The 26,333-nt window shown below is 45.2% G+C and overlaps 1 protein-coding gene across 7 annotated transcripts in view; it reads left to right on the top strand.

Annotated features, from left to right (window-relative positions):
• ppp1r16a (protein phosphatase 1, regulatory subunit 16A) overlaps positions 1-26,333 on the top strand; it is a 128,828-nt gene that overhangs the window by 31,107 nt on the left and 71,388 nt on the right. For 3 of the 7 annotated variants that reach the window (XM_063044692.1, XM_063044698.1, XM_063044696.1), the window contains exon 2: positions 24,076-25,127. In XM_063044692.1, coding sequence (XP_062900762.1) covers positions 24,896-25,127 — 232 coding nt within the window. In that variant the 5' untranslated portion in view covers positions 24,076-24,895. Of the gene's footprint in view, positions 1-8,442; positions 8,481-9,827; positions 9,954-20,039; positions 20,134-23,414; positions 23,435-24,075; positions 25,128-26,333 lie in introns of those variants that run through there. The other 4 variants (XM_063044693.1, XM_063044695.1, XM_063044697.1 and 1 more) reach the window with 4 other exon arrangements.

Genomic DNA, 26,333 nt, shown 5'->3' with positions numbered 1-26,333 from the left:
AAGGTTTTCATCACAGTGACATCCTCCGTGCATTTGGCTATGTAGTTGATTACAACCTCCACATACCCCTTGATGTCGTCATAGGAGGCTGCTGTTTTGAATATGTCCCAGTCTGTGTGCAAAAAACAGTCTTGTAGTGCTGAGGCTGCTCCTTTTGGCCAGACCCTTATCTCGCTTTTCTCTGCTCTCACACCTTTAAACAGTGGTTTATATGCTGGTGTTAACATGACAGATATGTGGTCAGAGTGGCCAAGATGGGGGCAGGGGGCTGCTTTGTATGCCTGTGGTGTGTTGGTATAGACCAAGTCCAGTGTGTTGTCTCCCCTGGTTTTGAAATCCACATATTGCCAGAATTTGGGGAACACAGTCTTTAAGCCCAGAACTAGTAGTTTGAAAGCAAAGGAATTTGATTTAAAACATTACTATGAGGCTTCCATTGGTCGGGGTTGACTTATCGGTATTGAGTCCTAGCTATCTAGATGCGCAAGACTGTGTGCATTCACCTTATGAGTTCATATCCCCTATAAGCTTCAAGGGAGGGGGACTGGGTGGACAGACTGATTTCAAATTGGTCAGCCAATATTTGGTGCTGAGCTGAGAGATACCGAGATGTAGCCAAAAGCAGCTTTTAAAGAGGCATAGGTTAATGGGGAAAACGGAGGCACTCTATCCCTGACAGCTGCCCCACAATATGGCTGATCTAACCTAGAACCATTCCTCCATTTCCCAAACATTCAGAACCGGGTTTAGTATCACTTGCACAGGTTGTGAAATTTGTTGAAGGGGGTCCTTAATGATGGATGCCACCTTTTTGAGGCATCAGCTTTTGAAGGTGTCTGCAATGCTGGAGAAGTTAGTGTCCAAAATGGAGCTGGCTGAGTTACAAATTTCCACAGTCTTTTCTGATCCTGTGCAGTGGCCCCTCCATACCAGACGGTGATGCAACCCACATGCTCTCCACGGTACATCTGTGGAAATTTGAGAGCCTTAGATGACATATCGAATCTCCTCAAACTGTTAGTGAAATATAGCCACTGTCTTTGTAATTGCATCAATATGTTAGGCCCAGGATAGCGCCTCAGAGATGTTGTTCACCCACCTCCTCTTTAAACTGCATCATTCCTAGGGTTATACAACACTGCAACAGGCCCTTCAGCCCAGAACTGGCTGCTAGGGATGGTAGCAAATTAAACTAAACCCTTCTGCCTGCATATGGTCCATATGCCTTCATTTTCCGCATATTCATGTGCCTGTCTAAAAGCCCCTCAAACACCTCTGTCATATCTGTATCCGCCAAGGGAGTGCAGTCCTGACACCTACCACTCTGTGTAAAAATAAAACAAATGCACACATATCTTTTAAATTTGCCCCCTCTCACATTAAATGCACATCCTCTAGTTTTCAACATTTCTTCCCTGGGGATGAAAAAGCAGCTGTCCACTTTCGGCATTTTTGTAAACTCCAGATCTACCTTGTGTTTTTTGAACTGATAAGACATTTTCCTACAGAAATGTCTATTTGACGTGTCCACTCACTCAACCTATGTACCTTCTGTTGCTGAATCACAGTACGTATCATCATTATTGTATTTATTTTTACTATTTAGAGATGCAGCACAGAACAGGCCCTCCAGCGCAAGAAGCTGCACCCCTCGGCAACCCGTCTGTTTAACGCTAGCCTAATCACAGGAGGGTTCCTTAAGATTGTCATAGCCAGGAGGGGATAATGTGGATAAGCTTCCGCTACCTGTTAATGTCGTGTGTCTCAAATAGCCTCTGACGACAAAGTCCAGCTCCTTGCCTTCACGTGTGGCTTAGCTACTAAGCCCAGAGGAATCATTTCTACTGACAGGAGAAGGGGCAAAGGCAGGTTACTGCACCTTAAAAACAGTCGCTTTGAGCAGATGGGGTGCATCAGCTGTGGTTGGCAGCTCATCTGGGAGAAGGAAAACTGTCATCTCAAACCTCCACTTCCTTGCAGCTGTACCCAGTCATGGGGAAGGCTTCGTGAGTAAATCTCGAGGGAAAAATCCCGAGTTGCAGTCCCTAAAGCAGTCCTACGTTGAGTTCTACGCTGACTGGCAACCCTTGAGACACCGCTGGTGCCAAATTGTATCGGACATAAGCCGGGAGGATGTGGAATCGATATGGGTAGAGCTGCATAACACTAAGGGGCAGAAGACGCTGGTGGGAGTTGTGTACAGCCCACCTAACAGTAATAGTGAGGTTGGGGATTAAACAGGAAATTAGAAATGTGTGCAATAAAGGAACAGCAGTTATAATGGGTGACTTCAATCTACATATAGATTGGGTGAATCAATTGGTAAGGGTGCTGAGGAAGAAGATTTCTTGGAATGTATGTGGGATGGTTTTTTGAACCAACATGTCGAGGAACCAACTAGAGAGCAGGCTATTCTAGACTGGGTATTGAGCAATGAGGAAGGGTTAATTAGCAATCTTGTCGTGAGAGGCCCCTTGGGTAAGAGTGACCATAATATGGTGGAATTCTTCATTAAGATGGAGAGTGACATAGTTAATTCAGAAACAAAGGTTCTGAACTTAAAGAAGGGTAACTTTGAAGGTATGAGACATGAAGTAGCTAAGATAGACTGGCAAATGACACTTAAAGGGTTGACGGTTGAAGGAAGGTAGTGCACCCGTGGCTGACAAGGGAAATTAGGGATAGTATCAATTCCAAAGAAGAAACATACAAATTAGCCAGAAAAAGTGGCTCACCTGAGGACTGGGAGAAATTCAGAGTTGAGCAGAGGAGGACAAAGGGCTTAATTAGGAAGGGGAAAAAAGATTATGAGAGAAAACTGGCAGGGAACATAAAAACTGACTGTAAAAGCTTTTATAGATATGTGAAAAGGAAAAGATTGGTTAAGGCAAATGTAGGTCCCCTACAGACAGAAACAGGTGAATTGATTATGGGAAGCAAGGACATGTCAGACCAATTGAGTAATTACTTTGGTTCTGTCTTCACCAAGGAGGACATAAGTAATCTTCTGGAAATAGTAGGGGACAGAGGGCCCAGTGAGATGGAGGAACTGAGGGAAATACATGTTAGTAGGGAAGTGGTGTTAGGTAAATTGAAGGGATTAAAGGCAGATAAATCCCCAGGGCCAGATGGTCTGCATCCCAGAATGCTTAAGGAAGTAGCCCAAGAAATAGTGGATGCATTAGTGATAATTTTTCAAAACTCTTTAGATTCTGGACTAGTTCCTGAGGATTGGAGGGTGGCTAATGTAACCCCACTTTTTAAAAAAGGAGAGAGAGAGAAACCAGGGAATTATAGACTGGTTAGCCTAACATCGGTGGTGGGGAAACTGCTAGAGTCAGTTATCAAAGATGTGATAACAGCACATTTGGAAAGCAGTGAAATCATTGGACAAAGTCAGCATGGATTTGTGAAAGGAAAATCATGTCTGACGAATCTCATAGAATTTTTTGAGGATGTAACTAGTAGAGTGGATAGGGGAGAACCAGTGGATGTGGTATATTTGGATTTTCAAAAGGCTTTTGACAAGGTCCCACACAGGAGATTAGTGTGCAAACTTAAAGCACACGGTATTGGGGGTAAGGTATTGATGTGGATAGAGAATTGGTTGGCAGACAGGAAGCAAAGAGTGGGAATAAATGGGACCTTTTCAGAATGGCAGGCAGTGACTAGTGGGGTACCGCAAGGCTCAGTGCTGGGACCCCAGTTGTTTACAATATATATTAATGACTTGGATGAGGGAATTAAATGCAGCGTCTCCAAGTTTGCGGATGACACGATGCTGGGCGGCAGTGTTAGTTGTGAGGAGGATGCTAAGAGGATGCAGGGTGACTTGGATAGGTTAGGTGAGTGGGCAAATTCATGGCAGATGCAAATTAATGTGGATAAATGTGAAGTTATCCACTTTGGTGGCAAAAACAGGAAAACAGATTATTATCTGAATGGTGGCCGATTAGGAAAAGGGGAGGTGCAACGAGACCTGGGTGTCATTATACACCAGTCATTGAAAGTGGGCATGCAGGTACAGCAGGTGGTGAAAAAGGCGAATGGTATGCTGGCATTTATAGCAAGAAGATTCGAGTACAGGAGCAGGGAGGTACTACTGCATTTGTACAAGGCCTTGGTGAGACCACACCTGGAGTATTGTGTGCAGTTTTGGTCCCCTAATCTGAGGAAAGACATCCTTGCCATAGAGGGAGTACAAAGAAGGTTCACCAGATTGATTCCTGGGATGGCAGGACTTTCATATGATGAAAGACTGGATGAACTAGGCTTATAGTGGTTGGAATTTAGAAGATTAAGGGGGATCTGATTGAAATGTATAAAATCTTAAAGGGATTGGACAGGCTAGATGCAGGAAGATTGTTCCCGATGTTGGGGAAGTCCAGAACGAGGGGTCACAGTTTGAGGATAAAGGGGAAGCCTTTTAGGACCGAGATGAGGATAAACTTCTTCACACAGAGAGTGGTGAATCTGTGGAATTCTCTGCCACAGGAAACAGTTGAGGCCAGTTCATTGGCTATATTTAAGAGGGAGTTAGATATGGCCCTTGTGGCTGAAGGGATCAGGGGGTATGGAGGGAAGGCTGGTACAGTGTTCTGAGTTGGATGATCAGCCATGATCATACTGAATGGCGATGCAGGCTCGAAGGGCCGAATGGCCTACTCCTGCATCTATTTTCTATGTTTCTATATTTCTATGTCTGTAGTTCCTTTTGGTTCATCAGCTGTGTGGAAAAGGGGAGCCTGCTGAGTGTGTGACAGCCTGTTCTTCATGTCGTGCTGGTTTGCCTATCACATAGATAGCTAGGGTGCAACATCCATGGTCAGTCTGGCCAACGGGGTGGTCCTCAATCACAGAATGATTTACGATGACCAATTAACCTACTAACTGGTACATCTTTGGACTTTGGGAGGAAACCAGAGCACCCGGAGGAAACTCAAGCTGTTCACAGGGAGAACGTACTCCTTGCAGACGGTGCCGGCCCAGAACTCTGAACTCACAGCCCTCCGAGCTGTGATAACGTTTCTCTGACCACAGTGGTACTGAGGAACCCATTGCAATACGCCTTTCCAGAATCTTCCAGTCCGGCCAAGGGACTGGAGGCTGGAGACCCCATGTCTAAGAGTGTGGAGCCAAGGGCTGGAGGCAGCCGGTCTGTACATGTGTGTGTATGTTTGTGTGGGTGTGTGTGCACGTGTGCATATGTGTGTTGAGGTATGTGTCTGTGTGGGTGGGGTATGTTTCTGTGGGTGTGTATATATGGGGTGTGTGTCTATATTTGTGTGTGTGTGTGTATCTGTGAGTGTATGTGGGGGATGTGTCTGTTTGTGAGGGTGGGAGAGGGGCAGCGTTTTGCTGTTGTTTTGTTCTGTTATTGTCTTGTAGTTGATGCTTGTGTTCTGTTAAACATTCTAGACGTGCTATATTGCCAGTGGAATGTGTGGCAACACTTGTGGGCTGCCCCCAGCACATCCTTTGTTTGTGACATTTCACTGTGCGTTTCAATGTATACATGATAAATCAATGAAACTGAATCTGAGAATTGGCAAACTTAGATACCTTACTCTTCCTTCCTCATTAGCCAGAGGGTGGTGAATCTGTGGAATTTGTTGCCACAGACAATTGTGGAGGTCAAATCATTGGATAATTTAAAGCAGAGTTTGATAGGCCTGTTAGAATGGGAATCAAAGGTTACAGGGAGAAGGCAAGAGAATAGTGTTGAGAGGCATAATAAATCTGCAATGATGGATTGACACAACAAATTTGATGGGCCAAATGGCCAAATTCCGCTCCTATATCTTATGGTCTCCACGTTACAGTATAAACTGTAAACAGTTGTGGGCTGAGCATTGGATGAGGCACAGCCTCCTTCCCATGGAAACTGTGAATGCTGCAGGGTGAGCAGGTTCACATTTCACTATTATTATGATACAGCTGGAAAGCTGGGCACGTGTGTGCAGTGTAATCACTGGTCTGATTTGTAAACAACCACTCTCCCTTTTCCCGTCAGTCACTTTTATCCAGCACAATATCTGATATGCCTGGAGGGTAGGGCGCACAGGCTTTAGGCTTCAGACATAGGTTCTTGAGCTGAGCTGAGCTGAACAGAGCAGAGATAAGGAGGGATTTCTTCCACTAGAGGGTCGTGAATCTGCAGAATTCATTTCCACAGACAACTGTAGAGGCCAAGTCATTGAATATACTTAAAGCTGAGGTTGACAGGTTCTTGATTAGTAAGGACATCAAATGTAACAGAGAGAAGGCAGGAGAATGGGGTTGAGAAGGATAATAAATCAGCCATGATGGAATGGCAGATCAAAATTGATGGGACAAATGGCCTAATTCTACTCCTATGTCTATGGTCTATCAATGTGTGTGCGTGGGTGTTGGGAAGTTGTGTTGCGTTTGTCTGGGATGTTGGCAGGGTCACACTTGGAGTACTGGGTATCTGGGATGTTGGTGGGACCATATTTGGACTACTGAGTACAAGTCTGGTCACCCTATTAAAGGAAAGATGTTATTAAACTAGAAAGAGTGTAGAAAAGGTTAACAAGGATGCCGCCTGGACTTGGAAGCCTGAATTAAAAAGAAAGGTTTTGTAAACTCGGTCTTTAATCCCTGGATTATCAGAGGTTGAGGAGTGACCTGATAAAGGATACTAGGCTGAGGGTTATGGACAAAGTGAAAGCACCTAGTCATTTTCTGAGGGAGAGGTCACTAAAAACGTGGTGGCAGTGGAATAAGATCAGAAGCAAGAGATTTCAACGGGACATCTGGGACAGCTTCTTCATGTAAAGGCTGATTCACTATTCTGATAACAGCAGGATAGAAGCTGTGTCTAGAGAGAGCAGCTAGAAAATACTGGAAACTGAAACCTAGTGAATAATAAACTCACAAAGAATGTGGTTTCCCCTAATATTTGTGTTGTTTGTTAATGCTAATACTGTACACTAACTCAGGCTGGTGATATTCCACGATGTGTCAGACCACCTTGGTCAGTTTCTCGACCGTTTCACCAACACCCATGTGTAGGGTCGGGCTGGAAGGTCTTCCTGAGGGCTACAACCTGAATCACATCTGATGTGTCTTGTGTAGTCGTGCCAACTGTTGGTGCCTCTGCCACCTCTGTCTCTGCTGTGCCCTTCTGTGCTGATGCCCTCTTTTACTGGCCATGGCACTGATGCTCTCCCCTTCCCACCACTGAGCATAGTATCTAAAGTCTGTGGGTGCAGTGATGGGTTCCTTATGAGGTGTTGCGATCTGCCTTACTGTGATTTATAATGACCTCATTGGTAATGTACAGACAGAGCCAGGTAACCTCACTGAGGTGTATAAAATCACGAGGGGTGTCACTGTAGCATGGCGATTAGCACGCCGCCTTACAGCACCACTGATCAGAGTTCAATTCCTGCCACTGTCTGTGGGAAGTCCATATATTCACCCAGTGACTGTGAGAGTTTTCTCCGGGTGCTCTGGTTGCCTCCCACATTCCAAAGATGAGCGGGTTAGTAATTGTGGAACACTTGTGTGGCAACACTTATAGGCTGTCCCCAGCACATCCTCGGACTGTGTTGGTCATTGACAAAAATGCATTTCACTCTGTTTCAATGTACACGTGACAAATAAAACTAATCTTGAAAGCATAAGACAGGAGCAGGTCATTCAACGTTCAAAGTAAACTTATTATCAAAGTACATCATGTCACCATGTACAACCCGGAGATTAATTTTCTTGTGGGCATACTCAATATATCCCTAATAGAATAATAGCCATAATAGAATCAATGAAATACTGCACCCATTCAACCAGTGTGCAAGAGACAGCAAGCTGTGCAAATACAAAAGGAAAGAAATAATAATATACAAGCAATAAATATTGAGAACATGAGATGAAGAGTCCTTGAAAGCAAGTCCATAGGTTGTGGGAACATTTCAATGATGGGGAAGTGGAGTTAAATGAAGTTCCTGAACCTGGTGGTGTGGGTCCTGAAGCCCTTGTACCTTCCTCCTGATGGCAGCAGCGAGAAGAGAGCATGAACTGAGTGTTGGGGTCCCTGATGATGGATGCTGCTTTCCTGTGACAGCTCTGCAATGGGCTCAATGGTTGGCAGGGTTTTCCCCATGATGGACGAGGCCGCATCCACTAATTTTTGTAGGACTTTTGGCCCATCAGGTCTGCCCTGCCATTCCGCCATGGCTGATCTATTACACCTCTCAACCTCATCTCCTGCCTTCTCTCCATAACCTTTTACACCCTGACTTGTCCAGAACCTAGCAATGTCCACTTTAAATATATCCAATGATTTGGCCTCCACAGCCGTCTGTGGAAATGAATTCCACAGATTCAGGTATATTCACGATCATAGATTCTTAACCTTTTAAACATTGTGATTGTGCCTGCCACTATGGCTTCCTTTGACAGTTCTTTCCATATCCTCAGGTCTCCCGCTGAAGACCTGCCTGATCTGGAAAGCACAGGTATGTCTCCAGTGCACTGCAGTAAGCACCCACGATGTTATACTCACCCATACTGTACTGTTCTCTGCATTCCTGACCTGGGAGGCTGAGGGGAGATCTGATCGAGGGTTATAAGATTATGAGAAGTATAGATAGAGTAGACAGACAGTATCCTTTTTCCCAGGGTGAAAATATCTAATGCAGAGGGCATGCATTTAAGGGGAGAGGGGGTCATTTCAAAAGAGATGTGAGGGGTATTTTTTTTTACACAGAGAGTGGTGGGTGTCTGGAATGCATTACCGGGGTGGTGGTAGAGATAGAAACATAAGGGACTATTAAAAGACATTTAGATAGGCATACGAGTATAAGGGAAATGGAAGGATATGGACATTCTGTTGGCAGAAGAGATTAGTTTAATTAGCCATTTGATTACTAATTTAACTGGTTTGGCACAACATTGTGGGCCAAAGGACCTTTCCCTGTGCTGTACTATTCTGTGTTCGATGAGACACAGGAGGCAGGAATCTGGAGCAACACACAAGGCACTGGAGGAACTCAATGGGTCAGGCTGCATCTGTGGAGACAAAAGGGCAGCCAATGCCTTATGCTGCCTGATCGCCTGATCTCCTGACTTCCCGCACAGTTCAGAGTTTACTGACAGCCGAACCAGAGCGGTGCGGTGATTTCCTGCGCAGTTCAGAGTTTACTGACAGCCGAACCAGAGCGGTGCGGTGACGTCCTGAAGTGCTCTCACATTCTACTTCTATTTATGTCCCCTCTGTTTTCAGTTTTCATTTTCAATTTGAATTACCCTTGAGGTTCTTTCATTTTGCAGATGACACAAAGATTGGTGTAGTTGTGGATAGTGTAAATGATATAGTGGGATTTGAATCGGTTACAGATATGGGCAGAGACGTGGCAGATGGATTTTAATCTGGGTAAGTGTGAGGTGTTGCACTTTGGGAGGGTGAAATGAAAGGAAAAGGTGTTCACTTAATGGTTGACCCCTTAGCAGTATTAAGATAGAGTGGGATCCTGATAGTTCACTGAAAGTGGACAAGGTCAACGTTCAAAGTAGATTTGTAGATTTGTTATCAAAGTACATATATGTCACTAGATATTGCAATTTGTTTTCTTGTGAGTATTCACAGTAAATATAAGAAACACAATGGAATCAATGAAAGACCGCATCCAACTGGACAGACAAAGTGCAAAAGACAGCAAACTATGCAAATACAAAGGAAAAAAAAGTAATAATAAATAAATAGCAATAAATATCGAAAACATGAGAAAAAGCGTCCATAGGACGTCCTGATGAAGGGTCTCAGCCCAAACCATCGACTATATACTCTTTTCCATAGATGCTGCCTGGCTTGGGGTCCATAGGTTGTGGAAACAGTTCAGTGATGGGGCGAGTGAAGTTGAGTGAAGTCATCTCCTCTGGTTCGAGAGCCTAATGGTTGAGGGACAATAACTGTTCTTGACCCTGGAGATGTGAGTACTGAGGCTCCTGTATCTCCTCCTTGATTGCAGCAGCAAGAAGAGAGCATGGCCTGGATGGTGGGCTCCTTGATAATGGATGCTCTGAGTACACATTGGTGGGGAGGGCTTTACCCTTGATGGACTGGGCCACATCAAAACCTTTTTGTAGGATTTTCCTTTCAAGGACGTTGGTGTTTCCACATCAGTGGAAAGAGGCCATATGGCATGCTGGCCTTCGTTGATAGGGGTGATAGGTATAAGAGTAACAGGTATGCTGCTGTCAGACCACATGGAGTATTGTGCTCAGTTTTTGGCACCACATTATAGGAAGGATGTGGAGCCTTGCAAGAGGATACAGGAGAGGTCTTCAAGGGGTGAGTTATAAGTAAAGGATGGGCAAACTTGGGTCATTGATACAAATGACACGTCTCACTGTACGTTTCCATGGACATGTGACAAATAAAGCTAATCTTCTAATCTCATTTCAACAATGTACAGTGAATTTATGAAAGAATTACGTCAGATGAGTGTTAAAGGGTGCAGAGAGGGTGAGTGCAGTGTCAAGGGAGGGGCCGAGGTCGGGGGGCAGTGCAGTGTTAAGAGGGGTAAGTTTTACTCAGAGCTAAAAAGCCAGTGTTGGAGCCTGAAAGGACCTCTTTCCTCTTCGAGCCTAAGAACCCATGGACATCCCAGTTGCTGCTGATGGTTAACTCTGTCCATTGCATGGAATTGTAAGGCACGTCGGCCAGGGTGCACAATTTGCCTGTTTATTGATTTACTTGTTTGTTTTAGTGATGCAGCTTGAAGCAGACCTTTCTGGCCCTTCGAGCTACATCACCCCAATAACCCCCGACAAACCTGATTAACCCTAACCTAATCACGTGACAATTTACAATGACCAGTAACTCACCCGGTACATCTTTGGACTGCGGGAGAAAAGTGGAGCACCTGGAAGAAGCCCACAAATTCTACAGATTCGCCATCCTCTGGTCGGTCTGCTATAGGACGTATGCCATTAGGCTGGAAAGAGCGCAGAGGAGATTGACATGGATGCTGCTGGGACTGGAGGGAGAGGTTGGCCAGGCTACTACTTTATTCATTGGAGTGTAGTAGAATAAAGGCAGACCTTATGGGTCAAATGGCCTAATTCTGCTCCTATGTCTTATAAAAGTATCTGAAATTATGACGGGCATAGATGGTTGACTGCGTACAAACGTCCTCCCCACAGGTTTGGGGAATCAAGAACCAGAGGCACAGGCTTAAGGTGAGAGGGGAGAGATTTAATAGGAACCTAAGGGAAAACTTCTTCACCCAGAGGATGATTAGATTAGATTATGAGAACACTCAGTCCTCTTTTATTGTCATTTAGAAATGCATACATGCATTAAGGAATGGTCAGTGTATGGACAAGATGCCAGGAGAAGTATTCAAGACAGGTACATTAACAACATTTAAAAGGTACTTGGACATGTATGTGGATAGGAAAAGTTAGAAGGATATGGGGCAAACATGGGCCTGACCAACCTCTCCCTCAAGTCCCAGCAGAATCCATGTCAATCTCCTCCGCACCCTTTCCAGCCTAATGGCATATATCCTCTGGCAGAGCAGTCAGAGGGTGGTGAATCTGAGGAATTCATTGCCACAGACGGCTGTGGAGGCCAAGTCATTGGGTATATTTAAAATGAAGGTTGGTAGGTTCTTGATTAGTCAGGGTGTCAAAGGTTACAGGGAGAAGGCAGAGATTAAGAGAAAATAAATCAGCCATGATGGGCTGAATGGCATAATTCTGCTCTATGTCAGATGATCTATAGCCTTATGGGCCAAAACTGAGCACAGTATTCCAAATATAGCCTCACCAATGTCCTGTATAATCACACTTCACCCAATCAATTCAAGTTCAAGTTTATTGTCATTCAACCATATACTGTACATGTATACCGCCAAACGAAATAATGTGCCTCCGGCCAAAGATGCACAACAGACTTATGGCGTAAGTTAAAGTAATATCACAGGCACTTCATACGTGATGAGACCTGTGTGGTGGCGGAGTTCAGTCGTCTCACAGCCTGGGGGAAGAAGCTGTTTCCCATCCTACCAGCCCTTGTTCTAATGCTACAGTCCCTCCTGCCTGATGGTAGGGTGATTGAAGCAATTGTTGGGCGGATGGGACAGTGGTGGCCTACAACATTGTTTGATGGCTGCTGGGCAACAGTGGTCACTACCTTTCTGTACACTCCTGAGACCCAATGACCTGGCCTCCACACCTGCATGTGATAACAAATTCACCATCCTTTGGCTGAAGAAATTTCTCTGCATGTCTGTTTTGAATGGACACCCCTCTATCCTGAAGTTATGCCCTCTTGTCCTAGACTCCCTCACCATGGGAAACATCCTTTCCACATCTACTCTGTCTAGGCCTTTCTACAGTCGAAAGGTTTCATTGAGATTCCCCCCACATCCTTCTAAATTCCAGTGAGTACAGGTCCAGCGCTATCAAAGATTCCTTGTATGATAACCCTTTCATTCCTGGAATCATCCTTGTGAACCTCTGCTGAACCCTCTCCACACATTCCTTAGATAAGGAGCCCAAAACTGTTCACAATACTCAAGGTGAGGCCTCACCAGTGCTTCATAAAGCCTCAGCATCACATCACTGCTTTTGTAGTCTAGACCTCTTGAAATGAAAGCTAAAATTGCATTTGCCATCCTCACCACTGACTCATCCTGCAAGTTAACCTTCAGGGTGTTCTGCACAAGGACTCCCAAGCCCTTTGCATCTCAGATTTTTGGACTTTCTCCCTGTTTAGAAAACACTTATTTCCTCTATCATAGTGCATGGCCAAGCAGCACCCACATAATGTTGGAGGAGCTCAGCAGGCCAGACAACAACTATGCGAAAGTGGACAGTCGATGCTTCGGGCAGAGACCCTTCATCAAGACTGGAGAAAAAAAGATGAGGAGTCAGAGTAAGAAGGTCAGAGGAGGTGAGGGGTGAAGTAAAGATCTGAGAAACTGGAGAAAGATGCAGGGCTGGAGAAGGGGGAATCTGATGGGAGAGGAGAGAAGATTGTGGAGGATGATGGGCCGGTAAGGAGGTAAGGTGAGAGACGGAAAAGGGAATGATGAAGGAGAGGAAGTTAGAGAAATCTATATTCATGCCATCAGTTTGGAGGCTACCCAGACGGAGTATAACGTGTTGCTCCTCCACCCTGAGTGTGGCCTCATAGTGACAGTCAAGGAGGCCATGGACTGACATGTTAGAATGGAAAGTGGAATTAAAATGGGTGGCCAGTGGGAGATCCCACTTTTTCTGTCAGACGGAGCGTAGATGCACGACAAAGCAGTCTCCCAGTTTATGTCGGGTCTCACTGATATACAGGAGGCCACACTGGAAACACTGAACACAGTAAATGTCCTGAACAGATTCACAGGTGAAGTGTTGCCTCACCTGGAAGGACTGTTTGGGGCACTGAATGGTAGTGAGGGCGGGGTATAGAGGCAGGTGCAACTCTTGCTCTGCTTGCAAGGATAAGTGCCAGGAGGGAGATCAGTGGGGAAGGATGAATGGACAAAGGAGTTGCGTAGGGAGTGATCTCTCTGGAAAACAATGTGGGGGGAGGGAAAGATACGCTTGGTGGTGGGATCCCGTTGGAGATGGCGGAAGTTCTGGAGAATTATGTGCTGGATATGGAGGCTGGTGGGTTGGTAGGTGAGAACAAGAGGAATCCTATCCATGGTAGATTGGTGGGAGGATGGGGTGAGGGCAGAGCAGTGTTGATGGTGATGGAAGGGAAGCCCCTTTCTTTGAAGGAGGAGAACATCTCCTTCGTTCTGGAATGAAGAGCCTCATCCTGATAGCAGATGTGGCGGAGATGGAGAAATTGAGAGAAGGTGAAGCCATTTTTACAAGTAACAGGGTGGGAATAGGTACAGTGCAGGTAGCTGTGAGAGGCAGTGGGTTTATAATAGACATCAGGAGATAAGCTGCCTCTAGAGATAGAAACAGAGAGATCGAGAAAGGGGAGGGAGGTGCTGGAAATGTCCGCACTCAGGTTGGAGGAGCAACACCTTATATTCTGTCTGGGTAGCCTCCAATCTGATGGCATGAACATCGATTTCTCGAACTTCCGGTAATATGCCCCCCTCCCCCTTCACCATTCTCCATTCCCTTTTCCCTCTCTAACCTTATCTCCTTACCTGCCCATCACCTCATCACTTCCCTCTGGTGCTTCTCCCCCTTTTCTTTCTTCCATGGCCTCCTGTTCTCTCCTATTAGATTCCTCCTTCTCCAGCCCTGTATCTCTTTCACCAATCAACTTCCCAGCTCTTTACTTCACCCCTCCCCTCCTCCTGGTTTTACCTACCACCTTGTTTGTCTTACTCCCCCCCCCCACCCCAACTTCTAACTCTGACTCCTCAGCGCTTTTTTCCTCCTGTCCTGATGAAAGGTCTCGGCACGAAATGTCGACTGTACTCTTTTCTATAGATGCTGCTGAATCTGCTGAGTTCCTCCAGCATTGTGTGTGTTGCTTTTATTTCCAGCATCTGCAAATTTTCTCTTGTTCTGTGAAAGTGCATGACGTTGCATTTTCCAACATTGTATTTTATTTGCCACTTTCTTACTTATTTTCCTAATCTAAGTCCTTCTGCAGCTTTCCTGTTTCCTCAACACTACCTGCCCCTCCAGCATTCTTCATATCATCTGCAAACTCGGCAACAAAGCCATCTATTCCATCACCTAAATCACTGATATACAGCATAAAAAGAAGTAGTCCCAACACCAACCCCTGTGGAACACCACTAGTCACTGGCAGCCAACCAGAAAAGGATCCTTTTATTCCCACTCACTGCCTCCTACCAATCAGTCAATGCTCTAATCATGTCAGTAACTTTCCTGTAATACCATGGGCTCTTAACTTAGTAAGCAGCCTCATGTGTGGCACCTTGTTAAAGGCCTTCTGAAAGTCCAAATAAACAACATCCACTGCATCCCTTTTGTCTATCCTACCTGTAATCTCCTCAAAGAATTCCAACAGGTTCGTCAAGCAGGATTTTCTCTTAAGGAAACCATGCTGACTTTATCCTATCTTATCCTGTGTCACCAAGTACTCCACAACCTCATCCTTAACAATTGACTCTAACGTCTTCCCAACCACAAAGTCAGGCTAACTAGGCTATAATTTCTCTTCTGCTGCCTTCCTCCTTTCTTAAAGAGTGGAGTGATATTTGCAATTTTCCAGTCCTCTGCAATTATGCCAGAGTCTAATGAGTCTTGAAAAATCATTACTAATGCTTCCACAATCTCTACCACTATCTCTTTCAGAACCCTAAGGTGTAGTTCATCTGGTCCGAGTGACTTGTGTACCCTTGGGTCTTTCAGCTTTTTGAGCACTTTCTCCCTTGTAATAGTAACTGCACTCACTTCTCTTCCCTCACACCCTTCAACACCTGGCACACTGATAGTGTCTTCCACAGTGAATACTCATTTAGTTCATCTGCCATCTCCTTGTCCCCTGTCTTTATTTCTCAAGCCTCATTTTCTAGTATTCCTATATCTGTTGTCATCTCTCTCTTATTTTTATATACAGTACCTAAAAAGGCTTTTTCTATCCATGTTGATATTGTTTGCTAACTTGCTTTCAGATTTTATCTTTTCCCTCTAATAATTTTAGTTGCTTTCTGTAGGTTTTTAAAAGCTTCCCAAATCTTCTTATCTTCCCTCTAATTTTTGCTTAGTCTGCCCTATCTTTTGCTTTTGCTTTGACTTCCCTTGTCAGCCATGCTTCTACTATTTTGCCAGTTCAGTATTTCTTTGTTTTTGGAATACATTTATCCTGCACCTTCCACATTTTTCATGGAAATCAAAGCCATTGCTGCTCTGCTGTCGTCACTGCCAGCATCTCCTTCCAGTTTACTTTGGCCAGCTCCTCACTCATTCAACTGCAATTTCCTTTCCTTTACTCCACTGAAATACTGCTACATCAGACTTTACTTTCTCTCTATCAGATTTCAAGCTGAACTCAGTCACATTGCGATCACTGCCTCCTCTGGGTTCTTTTACCGTAAGCTCCCTAATCACCTCCAGTTCATTACATAACATCCAATCTAGTGTAGCTGATCCTGAATGACAAGCTGCTCTTAAAAAGTCACCTCGTAGGCATACAACAAATTCACTCTCTTGAGATCCATTAACGACCTGATTTTCCCCAATCCACTGCATGAACTTTAAAGTGTAAGTTGATAGGTTCTTGATTATTGAGGGTGTCAATGATTATGGGGAGAAAGCAGGTGAATGGGTTGAAAGGGAAAATAATCAGCCATAATGGAATGGCAGAGCACATTTGATGGAACAAATGGCCTAATTCTGCTCCTATGTCTATGGTCGAGTGGGGTGGGAATGGGCAGGGTCATGATGAGATGGAGAGGTGCATCTAGAGTGTATGTGAGGCAGACCAGAGAGAAGGGACTAATTATAAGCGAAGATTAACTCAGTTTAGCTTTATCTGCTGTATGTACATCAAAGCATATAGTGAAATGTGTCGTTTGCATCAATGACCAACACAGTTTGAGGATATGCTGGGTGGAGCCACAAGTGTCGCCATACTTCCTGCGCCATGCAAGCCTACAGCTCAGTAATCCTAACCCATAAGTTTTTGGACTGTGGGAGGAAATTGGAGCGCACTTACAGAGAGAATGTACAAAACTCCTTACTGACAAGTGGTAGGAATTGAACTCTGATTGCTGGCACGATGAAGTGTTGTGCTAACCACGACACTACCATGACACCTGGTATGTTAGTTTAAATAAACATAACTTTCAATGTGCCTGCACCGGAATTCTTCTGATGTGGGCAGATAAATGATAGGGTAGGTTCCACATCTGTAACTTCATAGAGATGGTAAATGTCTTTCTCATGACACAATGACTGAGTGTGTGGGTACAGGGTGTTGAAAGCTACTGAGCCCAGTCAGCATCGGTTGGAGGAACGCAGTTGAGGATGACGGAAGTCAGCAGTGCTGAAACCCTCTTGCAGCTCGGCACTGATTTCATTCTAAGGTTCAGAGTAATGGACTGCAGGGCGCCGATGCCCCTCTGCTTAGGTAATCCCTCCATTCCTGGTGTGGCCTGAGGTTTGCAAATTTCTACAGATGAACCGTGGAGAGTGTTCTGACTGGTTGCATCACCGTCTGGTACGGAAGGGCTACTGCATGGGAACGTAAAGAGCTGTAGAAAGCTGTAACCTCAGCCAGCACCAGTATGGACACTAGCCTCCTTAGCATTCAGAACACCTTCAAAAAGCTAGCATCTGTCATTAAGGACCCCATCGCCCAGGACATGTTCTCTTCTCAGTACTCCTTTATTCTCTCTGTACCCATGATTGTCTCGCCACCCACAGCTATAAATTTGCTGAGGATACTACATTGATTGGCTTTATCTCAAATAATACAGAGAAATCATCACCCTGACACAGTGGTGTCAAGAAAAAAAAACTCTCCCTCAATGTCACAAAAACAAAGGAGCTAGTTGTGGACTACGGGAGGAATGGAGACAGGCTTTCCCCTATTGACATCAATGGATCTGGGGTTGAGAGGGTAAACAGCTTTAAGTTCCTCAGCAGACACATCACCGAGGATCTCACTTGGTCTGTACATACCAGCTGTGTGGTGAAAAAGGCACAACAGCACCTCATTCACCTCAGATGGTTGAAGAAGTTTGGCATGAGTCCCCAAATCCTAAGGACTTTCTACAGGGGCACAATTGAGAGCATTCTGACTGGCTGCATCACTGCCTGGTATGGGAGCTGTACCTCCTTCAATCACAGGACTCTGCAGAGAGTGGTGCGGACAGCCCAGCACATCTGTAGATGAGAACTTCCCACTATTCAGGACATTTACAAAGACAGGTGTGTAAAAAGGGCCTGAAGGATCATTGGGGACCCGAATCACTCCAACCACAAACTGTTCTAACTGCTACCAGAATCAGAATCAGGTTTATAATGTGACGTGAAATTTGTTAACTTAGCAGCAGCAGTTCAATGCAATGCATTATCTAGCAGAGAAAAAAATAATAATAAGTAAAGAAGTAAATCAATTGCGTATATTGATTGTTCAGAGTCGTGTACCTCCTCCCTGATGGCAGCAGTGAGGAGAGCGGTGAGGGCCTCGGTGATGGATGAGGCATCACCTTTCGAAGATGCCCCTGACGGTGGGGAAGCTAGTGCCCATGATGGAGCTCACTGAGTTTACAACCCTCTGAATATAGAACAGTACCGCACAGTACAGACCCTTCAGCCCACAATATTGAGCTGACATTTTAACCTACTCCAAAATAAACCTACCCCTTCCCTCCTATCCAGCCCTCCAGCATTCTGTTATCAATGTACTGTACCACCTAGCTAAAAATTTCTTAAATGTCCCTAATGTAGCTGCCTCTACCACCACCCCTGGCAGCGCGATCCATGCACCCACCACTCTGTGTTTATAAAACACCTATGTCTGGCAAACCCCCTTGTATTAGCTATTTCCACCCTGGTTAGAATTCTCTGGTTGTCCACTTGATCTGTGCCTTTTATCATCTTATGCACTGCCATAAGGTCACCTCACGTCTTCCTTCACTTCACGAACTGAAGGTTTTTTCCCGACCCTGTGCATTGAACACTCCATACAGACGGTGATGCAACCAGTTCGAATGCTCTCCATGGGACCGCTGTAGAAAATTGCCGGAGTCTTTGGTGACATAGCAGACATACTGATGTTTCTCACTGTAAACAATTGTCACAAGTTTTGAGGTGTTTCCAGGCTGCTGAGCCCATCTGTCTGGCGGGGTTTTGAAGGCTTTAATCAGGTGTGTTACTTAATGATTGTGGGGAGTGCTTAGAACTCCTCTCCAGCACTGGATGAGTTACATGGGCAGATGAAGGTTCTTTATTCCCACACACTGGCCTTTGAGGTTGATTGTGGCCATGTCAATATGTCAGTATTGTATGAGGGCATTTCACCGATATCCCTGTTATTTTTATTTATTTTTTATAATAATAATAATAACCATTTATAGAGCACTTTTCATACAGATAATGAAGAAGTTCAGTAAATTTCACGACATGTTGGTGATATTAAACCTGATCTGATTCGGATTCGGAAAGTGCTTTACAATGGGACAGAAGTACAAACATGAAAATAAAAGTCAAAATGATGTTAGTTAAAGCAAGGTTAAATAAATAGGTTTTGAGCTGGTATTTAAAATTGTCAACTTAGTCCGCATCCCTTATGGCTTTAGGTATGACAAGGGGTGACCTAAATGAAACCTATAGAACAGTGAAAGGCCTTGATAGAGTAGATGTGGAGAAGATGTGTCCTGTGGAGGGGGAGTCTAAGACCAGAGGACACAGCCTCAGAATAAAGGGGTGTCCTTTTAGAACAGAAATGAGGAATTTCTTTAGCCAGAGAGTGGTGAATCTGTGGAATTCTTTGCTGCAGGCAGCTGTGGAGGCCAAGTCATAGTTAAGGCAGAGGTTGATAGATTATTTATTGGTCAGGTCATGAAGGGATTTGGGGAAAAGCAGGAGATTGGGGCTGAGAGGGAAAATGGATCAGCCATGATGAAATGGCAGAGCAGACTTGATGGGCCAAATGGCCTAATTCTGTCCTATATCTTATGGTCTTATGGTAATTAATTCTGTAGTTAAGGTGTTTGGTTCAGAAAAGCTGACCTGCCAGTTATCTAGACTGATAGAAGGGTATAATGATATGAGAGTCATAGAGCAAGCAATAAAGCATGGATATACAGTGTTGTGCAAAAATATCCTTGAACAGAAAATCCTACAAAAGGTAGTGATTGCAGTCCAGTCCATTACGGGTAAAGCCCTTACACCATTGAGCACGTCTACATGGAACGTTGTTGCCGGAAAGCAGCATCCATCATCAAGAACCCCTAACACCCAGGTCATACTCTTGTATCACTGCTACCATTAGGAAGGAGGTACAGGAGCCTCAGGACTCACAGCACCAGGTTGAGGGACAGGCTCAAATACCAACTATAAGTTTGCTGATGATACAACCATTGTTGGTAGAATCTCAGATGGTGACGAGGGGGCGTACAGGAGTGAGATATGCCAGACAGTGGAGTGGCCACAGCAACAACCTGGCACTCAACATCAGTAAGATGAACGAGCTGACTGTGGACTTCAGGAAGGGTAAGACAAAGGAACACATACCAATCCTCATAGAGGGATCAGAAGTGGAGAGAGTGAGCAATTCCAAGTTCCTGGGTGTCAAGATTTCTGAGGATCTAACCTGGTCCCAAAATATTGATGCAGTTATACAGAAGGCAAGACAGCGGCTTAACTTCATTAGGAGTCTGAATAGATTTGGTATGTGAACAAATACAATCAAAAACTTCCATAGCTGTACTGTGGAGAGCATTCTGACAGGCTGCATCACTGTCTGGTGTGGAGGGGCTACTGCACAGGACTGAAAGAAGCTGCAGAGGGTTGTAAATTTAGTTGGCTCCATCTTGGGTACTACCTACAAAGTACCCAGGACATCTTCAAGGAGCAGTGTCTCAGAAAGGCAGCATCCATTATCGAAGACCTCTGGCACCCTTTTCTCACGGTTACCATCAGGTAGGAGGTACAGAAGCCTGAAGGCACACACTCAGTGATTCAGGAACAGCTTCTTCCCCTCTGCCGTCTAATTCCTAAATGGACATTGAACCCATGAACACTACTTCACTTTTTTAATATGTATTATTTCTGCTTTTTTGCATGATTTTTAATCTATTCAATATATGTATACTGTAATTGATTTATCATTACTATTTTGTTTTTTTTTCTTTTCATCGAAACATAGAAAACTTACAGCACAATACAGGCCTTTTGGCCCACAAAGCTGTGCCCGACATGTCCCTACCTTAGAAATTACCTAGGCTTTACCCATAGCCCTCTATTTTTCTAAGCTCCATGTAGCCATCCAGGAGTCTCTTAAAAGACTCTATCGTTTCCACCTCCACCGCCGCCACCAGCAGCCCATTCCACGCACTCACCACTCTCTGCGTAAAAAAAAAAACTTTCCCCTGACATCTCCTCTGTACCTACTTCCAAGCACCTTAAAACTGTGCCCTCTCGTGTTAGCCATTTCAGCCCTGGGGAAAAGCCTCTGACTATCCACACGATCAATGCCTCTCATCATCTTATACACCTCTATCAGGTCACCTCTCATCCTCCGTCGCTCCAAGGGGAAAAGGCCGAGTTCACTCAACCTATTCTCATAAGGCATGCTCCCCAATCCAGGCAACATCCTTGTAAATCTCCTCTGCACCCTTTCTATGGTTTCCACATCCTTCCTATAGTGAGGCGACCAGAATTGAGCACAGTACTCCAACCGAGGTCTGACCAGGGTCCTATGTAGCTACAACATTACCTCTTGGCTCTTAAACTCAATTCCATGATTGATGAAGCCCAATATACCATATACCTTCTTAACCACAGAGTCAACCTGCGTAGCAGCTTTGAAGGTCCTATGGACTTGGACCCCAAGATCCCTCTGATCCTCCACACTGCCAAGAGTCTTACCATTAATACTATATTATGCCATCATATTTGACCTACCAAAATGAACCACCTCACACTTATCTGGATTGAACTCCATCTGTCACTTCTCAGCCCAGTTTTGCATCCTATCAATGTTCCGTTGTTACGTCTGACAGCCCTCCACACTATCCACAACACCCCCAACCTTTGTGTTATCAGCAAATTTACTAGCCCATCCATCCACTTCCTCATCCAGGTCATTTATAAAAATCACAAAGAGTAGAGGTCTCAGAACAGATCCCTGAGGCACACCACTGGTCACCGGCCTCCATGCAGAATATGACGCATCTACAACCACTCTTTGCCTTCTGTGGGCAAGCCAGTTCTGGATCTACAAAGCAATGTCCCCTTGGATCCCATACCTCCTTACTTTCTCAAAAAGCCTTGCATGGGGTACCTTATCAAATGCCTTGCTGAAATCTATATACACTACATCTACTGCTCTACCTTCATCAATGTGTTTAGTCACATCCTCAAAAAATTCAGTCAGGCTCGTAAGGCATGACCTGCCTTTGACAAAGCCATGCTGACTGTTAAGACACACTGGCCTATAATTTCTTGGGCTATCTCTACTCCCTTTCTTGAATAAGGGAACAACATCCACAACCCTCCAATCCTCCGGATCCTCTCCTGTCCCTATTAATGTTGCAAAGATCATCGCCAGAGGCTCAGCAATTTCCTCCCTCACCTCTGACAGTAGCCTGGGGCACATCTCCTCTGGTCCCGGCGACTTATCCAACTTGATGCTTTCCAAAAGCTCCAGCACATCCTCTTTCTTAATATCTACATGATCAAGTTTTTCAGTCTGCTGAAAGTAATCCCTGCAATCGCCAATATCCTGTTCTATAGTAAATACTGAAGCAATGTATTCATTAAGTGCCTCTGTTATCTCCTCCGGTTCCATACACACTGGCCTTCATCATCTTTGGGACTGAGTTCAAGAGCCATGAGGTAATGCTACAACTTCATAAGACCTTAGTTAGACCCCACTTGGAGTAGTGTGTTCAGTTCTGCTCACCTCATTACAGTAAGGATGTAGATGCTGTAGAGAGAGTGCGGAGGAGACTTACAAGGACGTTGCCTGGATTGGGGAGCATGCCTTATGAGAATAGGTTGAGTGAACTTGGCATTTCCTTCTTGGAGTGACGGAGGATGAGAGGTGATCTGATTGAGGTGTATAAGATGATGAGAGGCATTGATCGTGTGCATAGTCAGAGGCTTTTTCCCAGGGTTGAAATGGCTAACACAAGGAGGCATAGTTTTAAGATGCTCGGAAGTAGGTATAAGAAGGATGTCAGAGGTATGTTTCTCACACAGAGAATGGTGGGTGCGTGGAATGCACTGCCAGCGATGGGAGTGGAGGCGGATACAGTAGCGTATTTTAAGAGCCTCTTAGATAGGTACATGGAGCTTAGAAAAATAGAGGGCTGTGCAGTAGGGAAATTCTAGCCAATTTCTAGAGTAGGTTACATGGTCGGCACAACATTGTGGGCCAAAGATCCTGAAATGTGCTATAGATTTCTGTTTCTATTTCATTGTATTTTTCAAAGTTAATGTAATGTTTAAAATGATGATTGCTCAGCGGTGTGAAGAAAGTACCAGCTTCTCATTGACAAGGTAATCCAAATCAGAGAGTCTGCTGGGGGAACACACTGGGTTGGCATCCTTTCTGGGAGGAGAGGGACTGTTGACGTTTGGATCTAAATTCTGCCTCAGCATTTTCTCCGAAAAGCAAGCATCATATTTAAACGTAAAACATCACCCGTTCCGTTCCTTCCCTTCCCACAGACGCTGCTCGACCTGCTCAGTTCCTCAAGCAGATTGTTATTTGCTCCAGATTCCAGCGTCTGCCATCTCTGTATCTTCACACAATACACAAGGAGTGCACAACTTTAAACTCGGAGAGGTATTTTAGCAAAATGGAATAACGCTGGAATGTTCAAAGTAAATTCATAATCAAAGTACATATACATCACCAGTAAATCCAAGAAGCACAGTAAAATCAATGAAAGACCGCACACAACAGGACGGACAAACAGCCAGTGTACAAAAGATAACAAACTGTGCAAGTACAAAAATAGAAAAAAGTAATAATAATAATAATAAATAAATAAAATAAATAAATACCAAGAACAATCCCCTGATATCTCTCCTCTCATTAAGGATGTTTTAGATATCTCTGAATCTGTGGAATTCATTGTCACAGGCGGCAGTGAAGGCCAAGTCGTTGGGTATATTTAAAGAGACTGTTAATAGGTTTTTGATTAATCGGGGCATCAAAGGTGACAGGAAGAAGTCAAGAGAATGGGGTTGAGAGGCATAATAATCAGCCATGATGGAATGGTGGAGCAGACTCAATGGCCTGAATGGCCTCATTCTGCTCCTACATCTTATGGTCTTAATCGTTGAGGTCAGTGAGTTGGGTGATGTTAGAGAAGGTGCAGCACTGAAAGCATTAAGTCCGAACCACTCTAACTCCAACACTTGCAAGCAGTGCATGTTGCATAATAGTCTTTATTGACAGCTTTTTCTCTCTCCTTTTCTCAGCATCAGAGCATCACCGGGAAGCATGAACACCAGCACACGGGGTAACAGTTTCAGCCTTACGTAAAGGACCAACACTGTGTTAATCAGCGGACAGAGGAGACGACGAGTGCCCAGGATCTCCTGCACTGCAATTGGGTCAGGGCACTTACTCTGAGCGAAAAGATCTTGAGAGGGCACAGGCTGCCTCGCTTAGAGCTGTCAGAGATACATTTGCAAAGAATGTTAGCCACTGTCTGAGGGCACACCACAGGACAAGTTCGCAATTAGACCACCCATCCAGTATGTCCTGCACAGTAGAGTCCACCCATGGATTAGGAGACTTAGTGTGACCGGGGAATAAACTTCTAATGCTGTCTGCTGGGCTTCAAGGGTGCTGATTGGAGTCTCCTGTCTTGCACCTCTCCAGCAGCTACACAACAGTTCCCACCATCTTTGACCCCTCTGGCCTTTGGAGAATGGTATCCCGCCAGGCAGGCAGCAGAGGGGGACTCACCGTGTCCAGCTAATGTCTCACCTCCTATGGTGACAGCAGCAATGCTCAATGTCTCTCTGCACTCACCCTTGGCTGCCGTGTCGCAATTGAAGAAGTAATCAGGCCTTGAATTCCTTCTCCCCACTGGGTCGTAACCTCCTCGCGCACGGACTGAGAGGGTGGGGAAATGGTTCCGTATCCAATCAGGGCTTGAAAGGTGGCGATCCCTGGGATATGTGACGACAGCAAGCGTCCGTCCTGCAGGATCTACCCTGGTGAGAGGAGCCTGTTTCTTGCCTCAGAGGTATACTCCATATCACTGGGTAGGGGAGTGAGAGGTGTCCAGCCATGGCAGAGCACAGCGAGCTGCTGGCAGAGCTGCCACTGGTGGCTCAGATGACCACACAAGAGCGTCTCAAGCATGCCCACAAGAGGCGGGCGCAGCAGCTGAAGAAGTGGGCACAGTTCGAGAAGGAAGCCCGATCGGAGAAGAGGAGCAGCAAGAGGGCTCCACGCAGCGTCCGTTTCCCTGACAACATCAGGTTGCTGGAGGCCGCTTCTCGCAACGACATCCTGGAAGGTAATGACCATCCCGGGGATGTGGGATTTTGGAAGGATTAGACTGTAGAACATAGAACACTACAGCACAGCACAGGTCCTTCAGTCCATGATGTTTCACCTACTCCAGGATCAATCTAACCATTCTCCCTTACATTGCCCATTGCTTTTCTATCATGCCCTCTTGTGTTAACCATTTCTGCCTTGGGAAAAAGTCTCCGGCTGTCCACTCAATCTCTGCCTCTTATCATCTTGTTCACCTCTGGCCAGTCACCTCTCATCCTCCAAAGAGAAAATCCCTATCTCACTAAATCTATACGATTTTTAATCCAGGCAGCATCCTGGTAAATCACCTCCACAGCCCCTCTGAAGCCTCCACACCCTTCCTATAGTAGAGGACCAGAGCTGAACACACTATTCCATGTGTGGTCTAACCAGGGTTTTCTAGATCTGCAACATTACCTCACAGCTCTTCATCTGAATCTTCAGACCTGGGTGTCATTATACACCAGTCATTGAAAGTGGGCATGCAGGTACAGCAGGCGGTGAAAAAGGCGAATGGTATGCTGGCATTTATAGCGAGAGGATTCGAGTACAGGAGCAGGGAGGTACTACTGCAGTTGTACAAGGCCTTGGTGAGACCACACCTGGAGTATTGTGTGCAGTTTTGGTCCCCTAATCTGAGGAAAGACATCTTTGCCTTAGAGGGAGTACAAAGAAGGTTCACCAGATTGATTCCTGGGATGGCAGGACTTTCATATGAAGAAAGACTGGAAGAACTGGGCTTGTACTCGTTGGAATTTAGAAGATTGAGGGGGGATCTGATTGAAATGTATAAGATCCTAAAGGGATTGGACAGGCTAGATGCAGGAAGATTGTTCCCAATGTTGGGGAAGTCCAGAACGAGGGGTCACAGTTTGAGGATAGAGGGGAAGCCTTTTAGGACCGAGATGAGGAAAAACTTCTTCACACAGAGAGTGGAGAATCTGTGGAATTCTCTGCCACAGGAAACAGTTGAGGCCAGTTCATTGGCTATGTTTAAGAGGGAGTTAGATATGGCCCTTGTGGCTACGGGGGTCAGGGGGTATGGAGGGAAGGCTGGGGCGGGGTTCTGAGTTGGATGATCAGCCATGATCATAATAAATGGCGGTGCAGGCTCGAAGGGCCGAATGGCCTACTCCTGCACCTATTTTCTATGTTTCTATGAAAGCCAACACACTATACACCT

The sequence above is a fragment of the Mobula hypostoma genome, chromosome 3 (assembly GCF_963921235.1).
Source record: "Mobula hypostoma chromosome 3, sMobHyp1.1, whole genome shotgun sequence".
Taxonomy (NCBI): domain Eukaryota; kingdom Metazoa; phylum Chordata; class Chondrichthyes; order Myliobatiformes; family Myliobatidae; genus Mobula; species Mobula hypostoma.
This window is presented reverse-complemented; position numbering and strand designations above follow the sequence as displayed.